Source organism: Balaenoptera ricei, chromosome 3, assembly GCF_028023285.1.
Source record: "Balaenoptera ricei isolate mBalRic1 chromosome 3, mBalRic1.hap2, whole genome shotgun sequence".
Classification (NCBI taxonomy): Eukaryota; Metazoa; Chordata; class Mammalia; order Artiodactyla; family Balaenopteridae; genus Balaenoptera; species Balaenoptera ricei.
Genome location: NC_082641.1, coordinates 175,572,914 through 175,596,023, shown reverse-complemented (window position 1 = coordinate 175,596,023; position 23,110 = coordinate 175,572,914). Strand labels below are relative to the sequence as shown.

At 51.4% G+C, this 23,110-nt stretch overlaps 1 protein-coding gene across 1 annotated transcript; it reads left to right on the top strand.

The window, feature by feature from the left end:
- Positions 1–271: 271 nt before the first annotated feature.
- LOC132364076 (complement C3-like) lies at positions 272–22,061 on the top strand. The gene is made up of 29 exons (XM_059919836.1): positions 272–388; positions 687–848; positions 1,115–1,244; positions 3,070–3,147; positions 4,521–4,718; positions 4,901–5,012; positions 5,333–5,418; positions 5,522–5,661; positions 6,089–6,295; positions 6,946–6,997; positions 7,175–7,261; positions 7,366–7,569; positions 8,660–8,735; positions 8,964–9,132; positions 12,150–12,245; positions 12,406–12,559; positions 13,423–13,595; positions 13,776–13,934; positions 15,171–15,230; positions 16,253–16,343; positions 17,954–17,999; positions 19,066–19,153; positions 19,473–19,559; positions 19,781–19,886; positions 20,338–20,427; positions 20,863–20,949; positions 21,036–21,125; positions 21,235–21,370; positions 21,799–22,061. Exons 1-29 carry the CDS (start codon positions 272–274, stop codon positions 21,929–21,931), a joined length of 3,414 nt encoding a protein of 1,137 aa, XP_059775819.1. The 3' UTR covers positions 21,932–22,061.
- The last annotated feature ends 1,049 nt before the right edge of the window (positions 22,062–23,110 follow it).

Here is a 23,110-nt window from a genome sequence, read left to right as displayed (position 1 = left end):
TCACTTCACCATCCTGGTGAGGGGTTAGGACCAGGACTTGAGCTGGTGGGAACCATCTGGGATGGACTCAGACCTAGAGGCTGAAGCAAAGGGACTAGGGGGCTCCCTTGTGGGCTGGGATAGCCTAGGGGAAGGGCTGGTTCTACCCTTCTCATCCATAGTCGCCCTTGTCTCCAAGGTCCTGAGTAAGGGCCAGATTGTGTATGCCAAACATCAGTTAAAAAGTCATGGGAGTGTCTACACGTCAGCCATTATTGATGTGACTTCAAAGATGCTTCCTTCCTTCCGCATCCTGGCCTTTTATTTACTGCCAAGGGGAACAGGGCAGGACCCTGAACTGGTGGCTGATTCCATTTGGATTGATGTGAATGACAAATGCAAGGAGAAGGTGAGTCAAACTCCTTGAAGTTGTACACCACCATCATAATGCTTGGGAGATGGTCTGTACAAATTCAAGGGCTCTCAGTCTGGAGGCAGAGGAGAGGAAGGAGAAGTGATGTGGCCTTAAAAGCTCAACTTAAGGGGTGGAGAAGATGCAAGTAAATGTGTAGAGTTGAGATTGGCCTGGTGGAGTTCCCAGATGCTCCATCAGAGCTGAGGGAGCATGAACTTGAAAGTGGACTTGTGGAAGCCCTTTGGTGACCTATGAGCCTCTTTTCCTGACATCTCTCTTTTTCCTTGCTTAGCTGAAGGTTGGCATGAAGAATGAAGGATACCTCCAGCCTGTACAGCCCAGCAGCCAAGTGGAATTGAAGGTGACAGGTGATGCAGAGGCCACAGTAGGGCTGGTGGCTGTGGACAAGGCTGTCTATATCTTGAACAGCAAACACAAGCTCACACAGAAGAAGGTAAGAACATGTGGGCTTTGGACCCAAAGATTGCCTGGAGATTCTAGCTGGAGCCTCAGTTTCTTCACCTAGTAAATGAACAATATCGGTGGTTGCAAGGATTCAAGGAGCCTGTGCACAGCACAGAGATTGGCAGGTAGCAAGGGCTCAATAAATGGGTGGTTATGTGAAAATTATTATTTGAACCAGCAATTACAGTGCACCATTGCACCTTCCCTGGAGGGGTCATACAGGCTCCAAATCCAGGTTCCTCTCTTGACCCTCAGGTCTGGGATACGGTGGAGGAACATGACATTGGCTGCACAGCAGGCAGTGGGAAAGACAGACTTGCTGTGTTCAAGGATGCTGGATTGGACATGAAGATGAGCACAGGGATGGACACTTTGGCAAGCTCGGGTACTTAAGGGGGGCAGGAAGAGGGCAGGGGTGGGGGAAGTGCTATCTAGTGGTTAGGAACATGGACTTTGGTGTGAAAGAGATGAGCTAAAACCTAGGACCCTGCCACTTACCATAGGCTGATCATATTTCCTCTCTGATTCTCAATTTATCTCTCCATAAAATGTACATAATAATAGAAGTAACTTACTGTGTGCTAATTAAGATGTAGTTTTGGCCATGTGTATCAGAGATACAAATTAACAGTAGCTTAAACAGGTAGAAGTTTATTTCTTGCTCAGTAACAGTCCAGAGGTCATTCTGGGACTCAGGCTCCTTCTAGCTTGTTGCTCTGCCATATTCCAAGATGAAGTCTCACCAGGACCTCCTGCCAGGCACCAGGATGAAGGGAAGTGGAAAGAATAGTACACTTCTCTCTCATCTCATTGGCCAGAACTCAGTTACATGGCCCTATCTAGATACAAAGGAGGCTGGGAAATGTAGTCTTCATTCTGAGTGATACATAAAAGATGGAGGTTTAGTTGCCACAAACGATAGGGGAGAATGGATATTTTGGGGACAACTAGGAGGGTCTTCTTTTCAGCTATAAATAGTGATATTAATAACAATTTCTGGGACTTCCCTGCTGGTCCAGTGGCTAAGACTCCACACTCCCAATGCAGGGGGCCTGGGTTCAATCCCTGGTAAGGGAACTAGATCCTACATGCCACAACTAAAAGATCCCACATGCCACAACTAAAAGACCCCGCATGCTGCAATGAAGATCCTGAGTGCTGCAACTAAGACCTGGCACAGCCAGATAAATAAATAAATAAATATTTTTTAAAAAATAACAATTTCGGGCTTCCCTGGTGGCGCAGTGGTTGAGAATCTGCCTGCCAGTGCAGGGGACACGGGTTCGAGCCCTGGTCTGGGAGGATCCCACATGCCGCGGAGCAACTGGGCCCGTGAGCCACAACTACTGAGCCTGCGCGTCTGGAGCTTGTGCTCCGCAAAAGGAGAGGCCGCGATAGTGAGAGGCCCGCGCACCGCGATGAGGTGTGGCCCCCGCTTGCCGCAACTAGAGAAGGCCCTCGCACAGAAACGAAGACCCAACACAGTCAAAAATAAATAAATAAATAAATAATAAAAATAAAGGAAAAAAAAGTGTATATTTAAAAATAACAATTTCTATTTACTACAAACTGGACCCTGTGCCAAGTACTTTTACATGCATGATCTCATAGATAGAACTATGATTATTCCATTTTACATAGCTGGAGAAATTAAAACCCAGAGAGGTTAAGTGACTTGCTGAAGATTGCACAACTTTTTTTTAAAAATAAATTTATTTTATTTATTTATTTTTGGCTGCATTGGGTCTTTGTTGCTGCACGCAGGCTTTCTCTAGTTGTGGCGAGCGGGGGCTGCTCTTCGTTGCAGTGCGCGGGCTTCTCATTGCAGTGGCTTGTTGTGGAGCATGGGCTCTAGGTGCACGGGCTTCAGTAGTTGTGGCACATGGGCTCAGTAGTTGTGCCTCACGGGCTCTAGAGCGCAGGCTCAGTAGTTGTGGCGCACAGGCTTAGTTGCTCCATGGCATGTGGGATCTTCCCGGACCAGGGCTTGAACCTGTGTCCCCTGCATTGGCAGGCAGATTCTTGACAATTGCACCACCAGGGAAGCCCTGCACAACTTTTAAGTGGCAAATCTTGACTACAAAGAGGCTGTGGGATAAAATGAGGTGATGCATATAAAGCACTGGGTATGCAGTAAGCACCCAATAAATCTCAAGGATGTTGATAATGATCTTGACACTTGTCCTCTCATTCTTCCCTCTGATCCCCAGACTGGCACTGCCCCCAGAGCCCATCTCCCAGCCGTCACCGCCGCTCCCTGAAGAGGCTGGAGACCAAGAGGAATGCAGGTCAGAGCTAAAGCTGGATGTGCCCTCCTGGCTCCCTAATCTGTATTCATCAGGGCTTAGAAAAGAAAACTGAAACCACTCTAGTTACTCCAGTCGGGGGGCAGGGAGGGGAGGTGATTTAATGATGGGAGTTTGGTGCTTTCAAAATCATTAGCTGAACTTTAGGAGTGGAAGTTGGAAGGCTGCTTGCTGAGACTCAAGATCACTCCATTGTAGTTCTTGCAATGCATGAAATCTAGGTTTCAGTGCATGAAATCTCAGGAAACTCTGCCAAAATCTCTCATGAAGCTGGCAGGTAGATAGTGAAACACAGAATTATGCCTGTTACAAAAACACATAGACTGGAGCCCACCCATCAGCTACCACCGTTGCAGGGAAAATGGTCTCCACCTCTCTTCCACTTTCCAAATTCTATACAAGAGCATCTGGGTGGCAGAATCTCATCCCATCCAGAACCCTAGCAGCAAGGGAGTCTGGGAAATGTAGTTTTTAGATGTCTAGCTTCTGTGATACAGGAAGGAAGGTAGATGAAGGGGGAGATGGATAACATGTAGACCAAGACCAGGGTGTGGATGGGACCAAGAAGCCTAGAGTTCAAGGAAGATGAGAGGCAGCACTGGGTGTTGTTAGAAGCATGGATTCTATGAATATTAGATTTTTCAGTCTTTTTAAGCAGCACTAATGACTTTGTGGATCTAAATAAAGGAAAAATAAGTGAAATCTAATAAAAATTGAGGTAAAACCCTAACTCTAATTTCAATATCGAAAATCATGCTAACCTTCTGAGAAAAGTACATAATATAGACCGTTGTTTTATTTATGGTAACAATCACTTAACTATAGATGTTCTAACCATGTTATATGGTAGACAATAAGATTATTAAATTACTCTAATATTTTCTATCTTTAAGTGCATTCCTTCAGTTCACTAATTTAGAAGCATTCAACTTGACATCATGCTCTACAGCAAGTTTTGTGTTTTCATTTTTTTAAAACACACAACGAAAACCAGGAGTCAAAATCACAACTTTAATAAATAAACATGGCGTTGCCAATGCCTGTCCAAAAAGAAGGAGAAGGAGAAGAAATAGCAGGGGCAGCAGCATGAATTCCAGTCCCAGCTCTGCCATTTGTGAGCTGTGTGACCCTGGGCCAGTGAATTGACCTCTCTGTAGCTCAGCTTCCTCATCAGAACTCATCATATGAGTTCAATGTGAAGCTTCAGGGGAAAGACACGGGCAAAGTTCTAGGGACAGCATTGCCAGAGATACCGCTAAACAGAGGTCAGGTGTACATGGCATTGAGGTGGATGGGTCCCTGCTTCCTCAGGTCCTACCCAGCCCCTCCTCTGTCCCACTAACTCTGGCTTGCAGTGAACAAGTTCGAGACAGAGCTGGAGCGAAAGTGCTGTGAGGCTGGGATCCGGGAGAGCCCAGTGGGGCTATCGTGTGAGGAGAGGACCCGTCACGTCCGCTATGGACCAGTCTGCATCGCCGCTTTCCTGAGCTGCTGCCGTCTGTCTGAGGCCCTGACTCGGGAGGCCCGAGAGGAGCAGCTGCTTCTGGGGACAAGTGAGGGGGCCACGGCAGGAGGCACAGGGTCGGGGGGCTCCACTGAGGGACATGGAGAGCCATGGACAGGTCAAGGGGTGACATGTGCCATGGAGGGATGAGGTGGGAGGACCCCACTGAAGAGTCTGGTGGGTCATGGGAGACATGCAAAAGACACCCTGACCCACACCTGCTCCCTACAGCGGATGAAGACGAGGACTTTGATGACATCTTCCAGGAGGACCAGCCTGTCCGGAGCTTGTTCCCTGAAAGTTGGTTCTGGAAGAAGATAACTCTGCCCAAAAGTGAATCGGGGTAGGACTATGGCCCCCATGCCAGCCTCTGGTCCCTGGCCCTTTCCATGCATCAGGGGGCATCCATCATGGCCAATGCCCCCAGGAGTGACATTGAGCTCTCAGCATTGTCCCATGACAGGAAACTTCCTGGATGGGGATAAAGATCCCAGTGGGTCCCCCAAAATGATGTCCCTCTAGTGATAATTTCTCTAATTGGGTGACCCACTGACCCCTTCATAGTGACGGTAAGCCCAAGACAGTAACCCTCAATCAGAGGCTCTGTCCAGGCTGCACAGACTCACTTATGTTCCCTTCCCCCTACCCTGGCACTTTCTGCAGCATCTCGCACTACAGCACCCTTGTGACCGTGCCAGATTCCATCACCACATGGCAGTTTGTGGCCGTCAGTCTCAAGGCTGGACAAGGTGACCCCACAAGCCCAGTGCTGAAGGAATAGGAGAACAGTGGCCCTGGCCAGCCCCAGGGCAGTTGGCCTCTGCTTAACGTCAAGTGCTCTCCTGGTTCTAGGTCTTTGCGTCTCTGACCCCTTTGAGCTGACAGTTATGAAATCATTCTTTGTGGATCTTAAGTTGCCCTTCTCCGTGATCAGGAATGAGCAGGTCCAGATCCAAGCTGTGCTGTACAATTTCATGGTCTACCCGGTCAAGGTGAAGCCCCCAGCCTTCCCCTCTCCCCCCAAAAACGTCTGTCAGTGTGTTTTATAAGGGGGATGGAGGGTGTCCATTATTCGAAGGAGCCAGTGAAGTGGCAGCATTTTTGAAAAAGTTTCTAAGACATTTTCCCATTTAAGCCTCACGATAACCCCAGGAGATGGATGCTATGACTGTTCTTGGTTTGGAGATGAGGAAACTTACATGGCTTTCCTGATAGGGAAACTTACATGGCTTTCCTGAGATCACATAGCACCTAAGTGACAGAAGGGGTTTGAACCCAGGCAGGGTCTTTACTCTCAATCATTATGCTACACTGTCACCTACTCAGGATTCTCAGGGTGGGGGCCGGGAGGAGACTGCGACTCTAGGGTCCTGGGCCTCCTCATGCATCAAGACCCTCTAACTGCCCACCCTGCCCCAGGTCCGAGTGGAGTTCCCCCACAAGGAGCCACTGTGCAGTGCGGCAAAGCCAGGAGCCCCTTCCCGCCAGGTGGTTGTCGTGCCCCCCACCTCCTCCAAGATGGTGCCCTTCGTGCTTCTCCCACTTGAAACAGGCAAAGTGGATGTGGAGGTCAAGGTCATGGGCTTTGGGGTCCAGGACCACGTGAGGAAGACACTCCTGGTCCAGGTAATAGGCACCCCCAGCCCTTGCTGCCAGTGCAGCGAGTGGGGCTTCTCCTGAGCTCCAGGTTGTGTGATCACGGGAGGGGCAGGTGGTCCCAAGATCAATGAACAGGCCTCCAAGAAAGGAGTGAGGTGCGAGACAATGATTTGAAAGTTCAATCACAGAGTCCCCACTTCGGGACTTTGGAGTCAGGCTCGGGTTCAAACCTTGTCTCTTCTGTGTGACCTTGGACAAGTTACTTAACTTCTCTGAGCCTCTGTTTCCTCATTTGCAGGATGGGGATAATCCTCATACCCACGAATAATCAGAGAGCTGTGAAGATTACACACGACCAGTGCATGACCCATCAGTGATACTTTATTTACTTAAACACATTTTTTAGCACTTAGGCTATAGCGCTTTAAGAATATTAACTCACTGCACCCTCAGAACAACTCTCTGAGGTAGGAACTACTGTACTCTCCCTTTTATGGATGAGAAAACTGAGACACAGAGGGGTGAAGTAATTTGTCCAAGGTCATGCAGCTAGGAAGCAAAAGAGCTGGGATTTGAACCCAGATATCTGGGTCCCAGAGCCTGTGCTAAAAGCTGCATTTCCTCTTACTGTCATTATTACTATTGTTTTTAACTTTCTTCTTTACTGCATCCTACAGGCAGAGGGTCAGATACAGCAAATATCCCATAGCATCCTCCTGAACCCCCAAGGTTTGTGGGGTCTTCAGGGAGCACGTGGGATCCTGGGACCATGCTCCAGTGGAGGGAGGGGCTGAAATGAGGGGATCTGGTCAGAGGGCCAGTCTGAGATTCTCCCAGAGTCTGCAGTCTAACCCTGACCTCCCCAGTCCCAGAACCTGTTTGTCACACAAAGTTGTGCCTGCTCAGGTCAGACCCAGATGGAGCTGGTGCCAAAACAGGACTTTTTGAACAAGATGCCCAACACAGAGGCAGAAGTGTTTGTCAGCATTCAAGGTGCCTAGACAGAGCTGGCTCCTGTGGGGGCTGAAGGAGGGACTGGGGGTACCTACGGTCCCCATCGGGGAGCCATGGTAGCTTAGACCATGCCCACCTGACAGGTGACATCCTTGGAGAGACCATCCTGGGCAGCCTGACACCCAGAGAAACAAGGCGACTGCTGAGGGTCCCCACTGGCTGCCCCGAACAGACGCTGAGCTCCCTGGCACCCGTGATCATCCTGGCCCGCTATTTGGATAGCACGGGCCAGTGGAACAAGGTTGGGGTGGAGCTCAGGGAGCAAGTGATGAAGAACATTGTCAGCGGTGAGAGCGGATCCCCTCCTGGGACCTCGATGAGGGTGTCTGGGACTCTTGGGGAGGGTGGTTGAGGTACCCCTAGGGTTGGAGGAGGCCCCCACTGGACCTTCGCAGACAATAGCACCCAAACTCTGACTCTTCTCCCTGATGACAACCTGATACCAAGTCCCCCAGGTGACCCCCAATGGTGACCCCCACATTATTCCTTCACCCTGACCCCTCTCCCAGGCTACAAGTCTCATAACAGACACCCTGGTTAACCCCAAAGCAGCAACCTCCCAGGTTATGTTATATTCAGACACTGTCCCAGGTTATAGCCAATCAGTTCCATGCCCTGGGCTACACCCCCAGGGAACTTCCAGGCAGAAGACTCCAGAATAATCCCAGGTGGTGGCCTTCCGGTTACAGCCATAGATACATACTCCGGTTACACCCTGACAGAGACCCTCAAGTTAGTTTGGATGCTGACCCCGTCTCCCTGGTTACACTCAGACACCAACTCTCCATCCAGCTGCTCTGGATGGTGTTCCAGCCAAGTAACACCCAGACACTAACATCCCCAGTGTTAAACCCAAACAGTAAACCTCCAGGTAGCCTTCAGATAATACCCAAGTAGCAATGCTCAGAATCTACCCCCGAGGTGCCCTCTCCAGAATACACCCAGGAGTAACATCCTCTGACTACACAGACACACTGACATCTCTAGTTTACAGCCAAGAAACAACCCCCAGGAAAACACCCAGGTAGTGGCCCCTCAGGATACGCCCTTTCCTGGGTTTCACCTTCCATGATCCCTCCTAGTAGTAATTCCCAGTCACACCCCAATGGCGCAGTTTCCCAGTTTACTCCCAGATACAGCTGTACCCTGGCTCCCACTGTCACATGTGGCCATGACCTTCATTTACACCTGGGCCCTGCAGCTCCCTCCTTAATGCACCTGGACCAGTCCCCTCCTGCAGGTTACATCTAGATATGATGCACCCCTAAGTCCCACCCATACCCTGCCCCCCAGATTATGCCTGGTAATAACCCCCGCTTCACAGCCCCACTCAAGCACCAACTCTCCTGGTAAACCCCCATCCACCTGTTTTCCCAGGGTACAGCCGGATGCTGACCCACCGGAGTGCAGATAGCACCTACCACACCAGCAAGGGAAACCCAGGAAGCACCTGGTAATGATGAGGGCACTGGTAGGAGGAAGCCTGAGGGACCAGCCTGGGGCTTGATGACCCCAGAAGTATCCCCACTGAGGGGTCTTGGGGCAGGCAGCCTGTGGGCCAGCAGCAATCCAAGTTGCCGTGATCTCTGGGGTAGACTTCTCCATAGTGTAGACGCCCCTGTCCTAGAACCCCCTTGGTGACTATTGCCAGCCATCACCCACCTTGTCTCCCTTCCAACAGGCTCACGAGTTACGTATTCCGGGTCTTCGCCCTGGCCTACCCTACCATGACAATCGGGGCGCTCAACCCTGAGTCTCTCTGCACCATTGCCAACTGGATCATCACCCAGAGGCAGGCGAAGGACGGGAGCTTCGTGGAGGAAAGCCCTGTGGTCATGGGGTCCATGAAGGTGCCCACCGCCCCCCACCACTACCTGAGCCATTCAAACAAAACCCAAGGGCTCTGCACACTGGGAGGGGAATTTCAGCCCCCTGACGTGTTCCCAGGTAGAATGAGAACAGGAAAGAGCTGAGGTCCGGCACCAAGCATCACATCTCCCTGCTCTGGACCATGCTGCACTCTGTTACAATGTGGGGAGGCTGGGACATATCCCCCCACCCCTACTTCAAGGAGTTGCCAGTCCTGGCCCACCTCTCTCTGGGTCTGAGTCCTCCTTGTTCCCCCAGCCAACACACCCATCCCTACCGATTGTTCCTCCACACCAGCCTCCAGAAACAGCTTTCAAACAGCCTGGGAGGTCTGTCCCCTGCTCAAACACCTTCTGTGGCAGTCACCTACGACAAACACAGTCACCTACAACAGTATCTCTCTACTCTATCCTTCTCTTCTGTATCTCCCCCCAAGCCTCACCCCTCAATACTCCCTGCTCACAGGTCCTTCCAACTCACCTCCGTATCTTTGCTTAGGCTGCTCTCTCTGCATGGTATACTCACGCCTCATCCCTTTTTTCCCCTGCACCTAGCCAAATTATGTTTTCTCTTTAGATTTAGATCAGACACCACCTCCTCTAAGTCTCCCCCGAATACCAGCCCTGTCCTGTGCACCTATCACGTTAGGGATGTGATTTATTCACTCATTCAACAAACATTTATCCAGCAACTGCTGTGTGCCAGGCCTTGTGCTGGGTAGAGGGGAGACACAGAGGTAAACAAGACAGTGACAACCCCTGCTTGTAGAACTGACATAAGCTGGGTAGTGGGGGGCAGACAGAAATTCACCAAATAATTATAACTAGTGATTGTTTAAGTCACAATTGTGCCACGTTCCATGGGAGAGAAAAGCAGGAGGTAGGATTTAATAGGAGCCATGCCCAGCGCTGGGGGTGTCAGGGGTAGCCTACAGGCGGAAGTGACAGTAAAGCAGCAACCTGAAAAAGGAATAGGAGATAGCGGAGGAAAGAATGGAAAACAGAGCTCCAGGCAAAGGGAACAGCGTGTGCAAAGGCCCTGAGGCTCTGGCATGTTTGAGGACGGGGAAAAGAGACCAGTGTCATCAGAGCCCAAAGATGGCAAAGAGGTGATCCATCCCGAGGCCTGGGAAGGAGGAAAGATGCCAGGTCCTGAAGCCTGTGGCGCTTTGCAATAGTCTGTTCAGGGTTTGCTTTTCCTACACTGTGAGTCCTCCAGGGAGAAAAGCAGGTCTGGTTCATCATCATCAGCAAATGTTGCTGAATGAAACTCTGGATGGATGAATGAACCAGCAAAGACAGAATGCACCCCCAAAAGAAGGGAGGACTGTGTGAGTGAAAGCCCTACATGGTACAGGAAGGCGGTACATAAAGGAGTTACAAACACAGGAACAGTAAGACAGGCTCACAGATCTGAGTTTGTTTCCACCAACGAACATTTATCAGGCACCTATAATGTGCCAGGCACTGCTTTAAGCGCTGGGAACTCAGGGCAAACAAAACAGACAAAAATCCCTGTCCTCATGGGGCAGACATTCTAGTGGAGGACAGATAGGCAATTAGCATAATAGGGGCATAAATGATGTGGCATGTTATAAGTGATATGGGAAAAATGCAGGGAAAGGGGAATCAAGGTGGGAAGGGTGAAATTTTGGAAGGCTTCCTGAGGAGATTATATTTATACAGAACTGGAGAGGTGAGGGACCAAGTCCTGTGGATAACTAAGGAGAGAGTGTCCTAAGCAGAGGGAGCAGCATGTGCAAAGGTCCTGAGACTGGAATGTGCCCAATACTTTGGAGGAACAGTGAGGAGCCCAGTGTGGCTGGAACAGAGTAAGCAAGGGGAGAGGGGGAGGAGGGGAGGGCGGGGAGGTGATGGGACAGATTGTGCAGGGCCTTGTGAGCCAAAGGGAGGACTTGAGCTTTTCCTCTGAGTGAGGTGGGAGCCACAGAAGGTTCTGAGCAGAGGACGGATGTAAACTGATTCAAGAGTCCACAGGCTTCATTGGCCACTGTGAGAAGAAGAGACTTTGGGGTATGTATTAGTTTCCTAGGGCTGCTGTAACAAAGTACCACAAACTGGGTGGCTTAAAACAACAGAAATCTATTTATTTTGTCCCAGTTCTAGAGACTAAAAGTCCAAGATTGGGACTTCCCTGGTAGTCCAGTGGTTAAGACTCCGTACTTCCAATGCAAGGGGCGCGGGTTCGAGCCCTGGTCGGGGAACTAAGATCCCACATGCCATGCGGCGTGGCCGGAAAAAAAAAAAAAAAGTCCAAGATTAAGGTCTCGGCAGGGCCATGCTCCTTCTGAAGGCTCGTTGGGGCATGGGGTGGGAATCCTGCCTTGCCTCTTCTAGCTTGGTGGTTCCTGGCAATCCTTGGCATCCCTTGGCTTATAGCCACAGCACGCCAATCTCTGCCTCCATCTTCACATGGCTTTCTTCCTTCTGTGTGTGCCTTCTTATATGGACACCAGTCATTGGATACAGGGTCCCCCTAATCCAGTACAACCTATTCTTAACTTAGCTCATTACATCTACAGAGACCCTATTTCCTAATAAGATCACACTCTGAGGTTCTGGGTGGACAAGCATTTGGGGGGAAAATTCTTCAGTCCAGTACAGGGATTGAGGGTGGAACTTGGGAGACTAAAGAGGAGTTTGAACCTTGCCGGTCATTTACCAGCAATGGGGACACTTCCCCCTCTGACCCTCAGTTTGCTCGTCAGGAAAATGGAGCTGCTGCAAGCATGTTTTGAGCTAGCATAGAGAGCTTAGCACAGCACCCTCCACGGCTGTCAACTTTTCTTAGTAAAGCAGACCCCACACAGGCAAATCGCAAGATAGCTCCTCCTCCTCTACCTCTCTCCTCATCCTGCTTTCAGCATCATCCAGCCCAGAGCTGAGCACCTGGGAGCTTCTCAAGGTCAGTCAGGAGAGACTGGGGAAGGTGTCTCCAAGATGGTAAAGGGATTATGGGTGTGGTTCTGCATCCACAGGGTGGCTACCAAGGCTCGGAGGCAGATGTATCCCTCACAGCTCTTGTCCTGATCGCTCTGAATGAGGGGAAGGAGTGGTGCAACCAGAAGATACCGGTAGGACCCAAAGACGAGGGCAGGGTCTCCAGGGTGCCATACCCCCTGCACACAGGGAGCTCCCCTGCCCTCGTGTCCTTCTTAGTGCTTTCCTCTCTTCTAACTCCCAGACCCCTTTCCTCTGATCACCTCCCTCTAGCCTCTTCTCTTGACTCTCTAGAATTTGGCTGCCAGCATGAAGCAAGCCGGTGACTTCCTGGAGACAAAACTCCCCCACATCCAGACAACCTTTGCCATAGCCATAGTCTCCTATGCTCTGGCCCTCACCAGGAGCCCCCGAGCCAACGACCGCCTGGACAGCTTTGCCAGCCAGGGTGGGTGTGGGCCACTTTTCAACCAACTATGTGTTAACCACAGTCACGGGGGCAGAGAGAGGGGGATTGTATGATCTCAAATCCAGCAAAATGTGATTCTTCATTTATGAGCACCTATGGTGTGCCAACCCTTGAGCTCAGACCCTGAGAAACCAAGGTGAACAAGACTGATGTGGTCCCTGCCCTCAAAAGTCCCACCGTTCCTGGGGGAGGCAGGTAGAAGACAAACAGATCAAAAGAGAATTACAAATTGAGACAGGTGCTGAGGTAATAACATACAAGGTGGGTGGGAGCGATGATGAGGGGAGGGGAGTATAGACTGGAGGACTGGGAAGGCCTCTGTGAAAAGGGGACCCCTCAGCTGGAATGAAAGATGAGAAAGCTCACCTACGTGAAAGGCCAAGGATATTCCAAGCAGAGGGAATGGCACATGCAAATGCTCTGAAGTGGGAAAGTGCTTGGTACGTTCGAGGATGGAGAGAAGGTCATAAAACATAGGTAACTGAGAGGGGTTTACTTCCCATGGCCTGCCCTATCCCATCCCTGAGGGTCCTGAGCCCATCCTCTCCATTCCCCAAGTCAAGAGGAGTGGAGGTAGAAAAACGCACTTGCAGTGGGACCGAGAGGGATGTGAAGGAGCTTCTTTGAACCTCAATTTCCCCAACTCTAAATAGTGTCCCTGTCTCCTAGAGTGGTTCTGAAAAAATGCAATGTCCATACGTCTCCTCAGCAAAGATTTTCACATAAAGTAGGTGCTCAGTAAAATAGCAGATGAGAAAAACTGGGCGATAGGACACGAGGAGAGGGCAGGTTTAGGTAGGTGGGCCGAGGTCTGCGTGACGAGGTGGGCATCCGTCTTCTAGACAAAACCCATTGGCCAGTGGGCGACCTGGACACGGACTCCCTATACACCATTGAGGCCACGGCCTATGCGCTGATGCAGAAGCTGGAGCTGGGTCGGCGCAATGAGACGCATGCCATCGCCAAGTGGCTACTGGAGAAACGGGAGCTGGGAGGAGGATTTCGGTCCACGCAGGTGACTGGAGCCTCGGAAACTCGGGGTGGAGGTGGGGGGGGTGGGTGGGGCGGATGGGTCGCTAGCCGAGGTGCTGACATTACTGGCCCACCGGAAGGAGCTGTCCGTGGTGCTCGTGCCCCAAGGGGCTCCGGTGCACTGTCAGTGCTGCTGATTCGAGGCCCCCATCCCAACACCCAGACCACGGTCGTGGCCATAGAGGCCCTCACCCGCTTCCGCGAAGCTGTCCCCTTCGACGGTGTCCAGGATCTCCGCGTCCAGATCAGAGCCCCCAAGAGAGCCTTGAATATGGAATGGCTCATCGATGAGAACAATGCCTACCAGCTGCGGTCAGCAAAGGTACGGAGCTAAGGGGCAGACGGGAAGTCCACACAGAAGTTGCGCTGGAGATGAGACCAAGAGTCATGTCCCTGGCAGTCTCCCCCCACCAATATTATCTAATCACCATTGGCTATACTATCAACGTATTGGTTCATTCATTCCACAAACATTTCCTGAGCACCTACTGTGTGCCAAGCATTCTCCTGGGTTACATTATGAAACATCTGTGGTCCCTACTCTCAAAGCACTTACAGTTTAGAAAGAAATTAAGACAATAAATATAATTCTACATTCCACTTTAAGCTTTCAGAACACAGGGGAATGAAATAAGTGTGTAAAGGACAAAATAACCTGGGTATGGGGAGTAAGGTCATCTCCATGACCTTACTCCATGAAGGAGGTGATATTCACCTTCAATTATTCAATCATCCTTACTGAGCACTTACTGTGTGTCAGACACTGTTCTAGGTTCTGGGAATATGGCCATGAACAAGACAAGAAAAAAAAATCCCTGTCCCTGTAGAATTTTATATTTTAGTGGGGATAGACAAAAAAGCGATGTGAATAAGTAGAATATGTAATGTGTTAAATGATGGCAAGTGCTATGGGAAAGAATTAAGCAGGGAGGGGGTGGGAACATCAAGGAGTTGTAATTAGGCTGGGTAGGGAAGGTCTCACCAAGAAGGTAATATTTGAGCAAAGACTTTATGGAAAGGCAGACGTGATCCTTGTGGATATCTAGGCAGAACAAACAGCAAGGGCAAAGGTACTGAGGCAAGAGTGTTCTAAGAACAGCAATGGGATTTAAGCAGGGGTGATGTGATTGGATGTGAATTTGTAAAATTTTGCTCTGGCCGACGAGGGAAGAATGAATGAGGGAAACAAGAGTAGATGCAGGGACTTCCCTGGTGGTTCAGTGGGTAAGACTCTGTGCTCCCAATGCAGGGGGCCCGGGTTTGATCCCTGGTCAGGGAACTAGATCCCTCATGCGTGCCACAACGAAGATCCCACGTGCCGCAACTAAGACTTGGCGCAGCCTAAATAAATAAATAATAAATAAATAAATATTTGTTTAAAAAAGAAGGAAAAGTAAAACCATCTTCATGGAGAGAGGTGGGAGAGTCACTAGACCCCAAGTTAGGGAAATAACTGAGGCCCCAGTGCCCGTGCACGCTTTCCTCTCCATCTCCACTGCGTGTAAGCCATGTTTTGCTGCTTCTTCTCCCCTCAAATCCTCCTCCCCCTTCTTTTCAGTTCTCTGCCCAGGATGACCTAGAGATCAAAGCCAGCGGCAGTGGAAGAGGCACCATCTCGGTAAGTCTTGTGTTCCCTAGCTAGAGCCCAGGGCTCCCCCAGTTGGTGGAAATAGAGGCAAACATAGACTCCAAAACAAGAAGGAAATCAGCAATAATCTTAGCTACTATTTAGGACACAACCATTTGTTAGGAATCAATCTAAGGACACCTCAAAACCCCCCTGAGAAGCTGGTAAAAATATGGGCTCCATTTGACGGGTGGGGAAATAGAGGTTTTCACTTTCAGTAAGTCAAGAGTCAGGGAAGACAGAGGCCAGAGATCTTTGGACCCCTCTGCCCCTCTTATGTTGAATCCTTGAAGGGGTCTCTTTCCTTGCCCCCCAAAGAAAGATTCTCCCTCCAGGGTGCCTCTCAAGACCCAGAGAACAACTCCACCCTTCCCCCAGTATCTGAAGGCTCCATTACATCGTCTGGCCCTATGCCTTATGACCCAGGAGGACAGCCCTCTTTGTCACCAAATTCAAGGTAGCCTGCTATCATGTTTCAGGCAATAGAGCCACAGTTGAATCCCTGCCTTTGTTGTGTGACCTCAGGCAAGTCACACTCCACCTTAAACTTCAGCTAATTTTAAATTACATAAAATAAGAAATTCAGTTCCTCGGTCGAACTAGCCGCATTTCAAGTGCTCAACAGCCACATGTGTGGACTTCCCTGGCAGTCCAGTGGTTAAGACTCCCTGCTTCCATCGCAGGGGGAATGGGTTCAATCCCTGGTCGGGGAACTAAGATCCCGCATGCTGCACGGCACAACCAAAAAAAAAAAAAAAAAAAAGCCACGTGTCTAGTGGTTGCCACACGGACAGCACAGATAGAGACTATTGCCAACATTGCAAGACGTTCTATTACAGAGCTGGCCTGCCTAGACTATATAGGGTGTTCTGGCCACTGAACACATGGATTGAACGGGAAAGACCTCACTGTGAATTCCCCATAGGGCAGAGAGCTGGGCAGGCAGGAACTGAAGCAAGGAGGAAAGGAGTAAATGTGGTTGGGCTCTGACACCTCCCCCCCAACCCCGACAGATCCTGACCATGTACCACAGGTCTCCAGAGTCCTGGGAGGACACCTGCAACCTGTACCACCTGAATGTGACTCTTCATACAGCCCCGAAAGGTGAGCCCGGACCCAGGGATACCCAGCTCTTCTTTTTTATTACTTTATTTTAGCTATCATTCAGTAAGCACCTCTAATGCTTTATTCAGCCATTCAACAAATATCTTTCTAACATCTTTATTGGAGTATAATTGCTTTACCATGGTGTGTTAGTTTCTGCTTTATAACAAAGTGAATCAGCTATACGTATACATATATTCCCATATCTCCTCCCTCTTGCGTCTCCCTCCCACCCTCCCTATCCCACCCCTCTAGGTGGACACAAAGCACCGAGCTGATCTCCCTGTGTTATGAGGCTGCTTCCCACTAGTTACCTATTTTACATTTGGTAGTGTATATATGTCCATGCTGCTCTCTCACTTCGTCCCAGCTTACCCTTCCCCAACAAATATTTTTTGAGCATTTACTAGGTGCTGCACCCTGTTTCTTGGCCCTGGGAACGTAGGCATGAACAAGAAAAATATCCCTTCTTCTCCTGGAGCCCACATTCTAGTAGAAGGACATAAACAATACAACAATAACAGTATATTATACTTCTATTGTTATTTATTTTATAACATAAGTGAATCTGCATTGTAAAATATAAATATGAAGCATAATAGCAGGTGATGATAAGTACCATATAAAATAAAGTAGGGAAAGGTGCTACAGACTTGGAGGAGGTCCAGGGGAAGCTCTCTGAGGAGGTGGCATTTGAGATGAAACATGAAAGAAGTGAGAGAGTGAGCCAGGAAGGATCTGAGGGAAGAGCATTCCAGGCAGACAGAACAGCAGGTGCAAAGGGCCTGAGGCAAGTATGAACTCACCTGGTTTGAGCAACAGCAGGGAGGCCCGTGTGGCTACAGAGGAGCAAGGGGTAGAGTTTTAGGAGAAAGAGCTGGAGAGGTGATGGGGCAGATGGTGCAGGGACTTACAAGCCATGGTGAGGACTCTAGCATTTGCTTGGAGTGAAATAGGAGCCAGAGAGGGTTCTGAGTAGAAGAGGGACATGACCTAGCACAGGTTCGCACAGCCTCCCTCTGGCCACTGTGGGGGAAACAGACTATAGAGGGCACAGGTGAGAGCTGGAAGACCAAGGAAGAGGTGACCGCACTGGTCCTGCAGGAAATGATGGGGCCGGACCAGGGAGGGGGCTGTGGAGATGATCAGAAATGGATTCCAGAGTTTCCAGTCTGGGGTACCAAGAAGGAAGAGACAGGACTTTGCCACTGGGAGCTCACTGTCAGGGTAGGGGGAAACAAGTCTCACCAGTCCCAAGACTTTTAGGGACTAAAAGTGACCAAGACTTTGGTTTGGACCCCATTTCTTAATTGTAGTAGTAGCAGTAGTAGTAGTAATATGATAATGGTAGTAATACTATAGTAATAATAACTGACAGTTTTATAAAGCACTAATCAGACATTATGTTAAATGCTTTACTTGTATTAACTCACTTAAAATTAACCAGCTGGGTTGGGAATATTATGATCCCCATTTACAGTTTAGGAAACCAAAGCACAGAGAGGTTAAACAACTTGCTCAAAGTCATAGCAGAGCCAGGATTTGAACCCAGGAAGCTGGCTCCAGAGGCTGTGTTACCCAGCCTCTAAATTCCTGCCTTCTCTCTGCAGATAATAAAAAGGGGGAAGCGACCTTTCAGCTCCGGATGGAAACAAGGTCAGGTCACCAGGATCTTGGACTGGGCAGGAGGAAGGACCCACTTCCTGGAATCCAGACTCCTTAGCAGCTCTCCCTGTGTACTGAGTGGAGGGAGGGAACCAGCCAAACTTGCCTCTCCATGCCTGCCCCCTCATCCCTACCTCTCCTCCTGCCCTCCCCTGCCTGTCCCCCACTCTGCCCCCTACCCCGCCTTTCCATGCTTATCTACCATCCTGCTACCCCAACCCTGCCCCCCAGCTTTCCCTGTCCCAGAAAGGCGGGCTCCTGCACAGTGAACATGCACCATGACCCAGATGCCCAGGGCTAGTTCTGAACCCCATGACTCTCCCCTCTCTTCATCTTCTCCAGACATTCCAGCCCCCACCCCAGGCTGGCTCTGTCTCCCAAATACACTCACCCAGGTCTGTCCCAGATTTTTTTTAAAAAATGTATTGAGCACCTAATTGGTGCCATGCTCTGTTTTAGGAGCTGGGGGCACAGCTGTGAGCAAGGCAGCTCCTCCCTGCCTGGTGGAGCTCACAGACTATCAGGGGAGACAAACAATAACCGAATAATCACCCAGAATCAATGCAAAATGACAACCGTGATTAAATGTGGCAAAGGAGAGGTCCACGGAGCCACAGGAGGGCAAATTAGAGAATGATCTGGTGTGCGGGCTGGGGAAGGCTTCCCAGAGGGGATGATGCATCAGCTGAAATTGCAAAGATGAAAGGATTTTTCAGGGCAAAGAGGGAGGAAGAATTCCAGGCTGAGAGAACAGCATGTGCCAAGGTCCAGTGGCAGGCGAGAGACTGACACTTCAGAGCAATCAATCCGAGGCCGGAGGGGAAGGAGGTGAATTGAAAGGATGAGGCCAGGTGTTTTGGTAAAGCAAGGAAGTTAAGCAAGGAGGCAACATACCAGATTTCTGTTCGCTAAAGCTGTATCCTCTTGGGGGCAGAGGAGTGACAGGGAGACACAGGAGAAGGCTACTGCCCTTGTCCAGGCGAGAGGTGATGACAGTGGGAGCGTGGGAGAGGGGCAAGGGGACAGTGGGAAGAGACTGGTGCTGTGAAATCCCCAGGTACCAGGGTCATCGAGAGGCCACAATGACCATCATGGAGGTCTCCCTGCTCACCGGCTTCTACCCCAACCAGGATGACCTCAAACAGGTAATGAGCAGGGCGGGGATGCCCTGGCAACATCCCACATTCCCCGAGTGGGTGCAGAACAGCATCTGCCTGGGTCAAGACCCCCAGGTTAATGCCCCACAGTCCCTGCCCCAAGGTCAGCGGCCATGGTCACTTCTGGGGGACTCCCTGTATGACCTTAGCTAAATTCTTGCCCTGATTGTGCCTCAGTTTCCCCAACACTGGGGCTGATTGGACAAGGGCCGGGAGCTCTGAGAGTTGCTTCACACTAACTGGAGCTCCCAGGGCTGGGTGCCTTGGAGGATCTCTGCCGACGCGCAGTCCTCACCCTCTGCCCCAGCTCACGAGCGACGTGGAGAGGTACGCCTTCCAGTATGAGACCAAGACGACCTCCAGCGACAGCACTGTTGTCCTCTACCTGGAGAAGGTGAGGAAGGCCAGGTGTCCTCTGTCAGAGGTCCGTGGGCAGCCAGATGGGCGGAGAAACCACAATCAGCACCCTGGTCAGTGTTGTCCGAGAGCCATGCCCTCTGAAATCAGCTCCTCAGTATTCAGGGCCACGCGGTCAGTGGTTATGGCCAAGGCCCTGTGGTCAGTACCCCATGCTCAATGGCCCTGATCAGCTCAGACAGGACGTCCCTTCTCCAGCTCTCCCACAGGGCAGACACGGTGCTGGGCTTCCGCGTCCACAGGATGCTGCAGGCGGAGTTCCTGCAGGCTGCCCAGGTCATGGTCTACGACTACTACGAGCCTTGTGAGCAGGGGCCTGGGGGTGGAGGGGTATCCCGGGAGGGTACAGAGCCTGAGAAGGACTGGGCCAGAAGAAAAGGGAGGCGTGAGGGGCGGGGCCAAAAAGGGGGAACGGGGCGTGGCAGAGGGGGTCCTTGGCTCCGTGGGAGGGGTGGCCAAGAGGGCGCCGGAAGGGACCCAAGGGGCGTGGTGATGAGGGGCGTGGCCTTCCTTGGTGGTTAAAGTGGCCCCGCGCGGCCTGGAAGCGGGTGTGGCAGAGCTGAGAAGGGGCTTGGCGTGGCCCGCTGGGTAAGGGTGGGCAAGAAGGGGGCAGGCTCTTTAAAGAGGAGGGACCTGTTAAGGGGGTGGCTGGGCGGGTCAGTGGGGCGGGGCCTGCTGGGGGCGGAGCCAGACGTGCACCCAGCCCCCAGGAGCACTGGCCCAAGCCAAGCCCGGTCACTCGCCTCCTCTCGCAGCCCGGAGGTGCAGCTCCTTCTACAACCTGCCCACAGAGCGCGCTTCCTTGAGGAAGATCTGCCACAGAGACGTGTGCAGATGCGCCGAGGGTGAGGTCATGGGGACACGGAGGGCTGGGACTGCCAGGCTAGGGGTTCAAGAGCTTTTCATCACTTCCTGGGTGCCTTCTGGGCTGAGTTTAGACAGAGAGAGAGAGAGAGACAGAGATATAGCAAGACAGAGACAAAGAGAGACAGAGAAAAGGAGACCCAGAGACAGAGAATGACACATACACTCAGGCACAGCCAAAGATCAGGCGAATCAGAGACACAGACACGGAGGGACACATAATAGACTCACATGAGAGAAACAGAAAAGAAAAAGACCAAACGGAGAGACAGAGGAGCAGAGAGCACCGTACAGATCAGAAAGGCCAGACCCAGAGACCCAGCGGCTGCCGCCTGGGGCCGGCTGGGGGTCAGATGGGAGGAAGGCCCCTCCTCCAGTGCAGCTAGAACAGCCGCCCCCCTGCCCCACCCTTCCAGAACAGTGCCCATCCCCAAAGAAAGACAGCAACCACCTGCAGCAGGAGGAGCTCCAGGCAGCAGCCTGTGAGGTTGGCGTGGACTTTGGTGAGTGTGGGGAGTGGCAGGGGGCAGGGGGCGGCCCACCTGCGGGCTGGACACCAACACGACACCCTCCTGGACCCCTTCCCCAGTGTACAAGGCCAGGCTGGAGTCTGTGGAGACCTCCGCCTCCAGCCCCTACATCTACTACAACATGCAGCTCCAAGCCATCATCAAGAGTGGTATGTCCAAGGTGGCAGAGCAGGGGGCATGGGGGCCTACCCTGGGGGTCCCAATGCGGAGGAGGGCCAGGCCTATGCAAGCTCACACACTGGGTCTCCTCTCCTCCAGGCACGGACTCTGCCAAGCCCCTCACCATGAAGAAATTCGTCACTCACACCACCTGCCATGACTCCCTGGGGCTGCAAGAACACGAGACATACCTCATCATGGGCCAGACATCAGACCTGTGGAGAGTCAAATCTGAGTGCGTGGGGGGCTCCTGCTGCCCTGGGGACTCAGGCCTGGGCCCCCTTCCCCACCCAAGTCCAGTCCTTGGTGTCAAAGTTTCTACTGCACCTGTCAGCAGGAGTCTTGGGTTTCAGGGCTGCCCTGAATGGAGGTGCAGGCTGTGCACTGCACAACTCCAGGGAACACCATTCATAAGGAGATGTTGTAAATGTAGATGTAAATTTCCAACAGAGGGCAGGAAAGAGTCAGAGGGAGGGGAGCGTTTTCTAATCCCCAGCAGTATGCGCTAGAGGTGGGGGGGACCTGAGATGGCCTGGTGGAGTGGACACTATAAGCTGTGGCTCTGAGAGTCTGTCAGGCAGGGCAGAGGGGCAAGTCAGAATGGTCTCCACACCTTCAAGGCACCCGGCTCTCCTCACCATCCTGGCCACCTCTTGTCCACAGATACACCCATGTCCTGGGCAAGGAGACGTTCCTCATGCACTGGCCAGTGGATGGGGCAGTGGGCAAGAAGGAATTGCTGGACCAGCTGGAGGGGTTTTCAGAATATATGCGCACCCATGGCTGCGAGTCCTGAGACCCTGAGGCCTCTGCTGCTCTCAGGGGGTTGTCTCCAAGCATGCCCAGGTCCCTGGGCTTAACCGCAAATAAAGAGCAAGGAATATCATACTCAAACTCCAGACATATGTTCCTGCCTCAGCATTCAGCAGGGGCCCTGCAGAACCTGCCCTGACATTGCTTGGACCTGCATCCTCCCTCTCACTCCTACTCCATTCCAATCACACTGGCCTTCTTTGTGTCCTTCCAACACCTGAGTTGATTCCCACCTCAGGGCCTTTGCACACACTGTCCCCTCCACCAGGTACACCTTCCTCCAGATGTCTTTATGGATTGAACACTTCCCTTATTTGGACTCTGTTTTTAATGTCATTTCCTCAAAGATACTTGCTTTGGGGACTTCCCTGATGGTCCAGTGGTAAAGAATCCGCCTTCCAATGCAGGGGATGTGGGTCCAATCCCTGGTCGGCGGGGAACTAAGATCCCACATGCCGCGGGGCAAGTAAGCCCATGTGCCTCAACTAGAGAGCCCGTGAGCCGCAAACTGCAGAGCCCACACGCTCTGGAGCCCGTGAGCCACAACTAGAGAGAGAAAAACCCGCACGCCACAACTAGAGAGAAACCCGCGTGCCGCAACAAAGAGCTTGCATGCTGCAACAAAGATCCTGCGTGCCGCAACGAAGACCTGACGCAACCAAAAATAAAATTTAAAAAAAAAATTTTTTTTAAGATACTTGCTTTATAACATACCTAAAAACAGACCTCCTCCCATCATTCTCAGTGACACTTAAAAATATATTGTATGTGATATTTATTGGTTTGATTGTTAGTGAATTGGGTATTTCTCCTGCCCCACAATATCAGCTCTTTAAGACCAGGGGCCATGTCTGTCTTGTTCACTGCGGTACTCCCAGTTCCTATAGCAGGGGCTGGTATATAGTAGGTGCTCAAGGAATGATTGTTGAATGAATGAATGAATGAATGAGTGAATGAATGAATGAATGTAGCACCCACTCTGCAGTTGGTCCTGATGTAAGCTTTGACCGGGAACCCCAGGCAACTGGAGAAAGGAGACAGGGGGCAGGGGAGGATGAATGAGTTTCATCAGTGTGGCCTGGAGTGGGAGCGGGGGACTGCCACTCCAAGGCAGCAGCCCATGGGGGTTGAGGGAGTGCCGGAGGGACTGCCAGGTATCCAG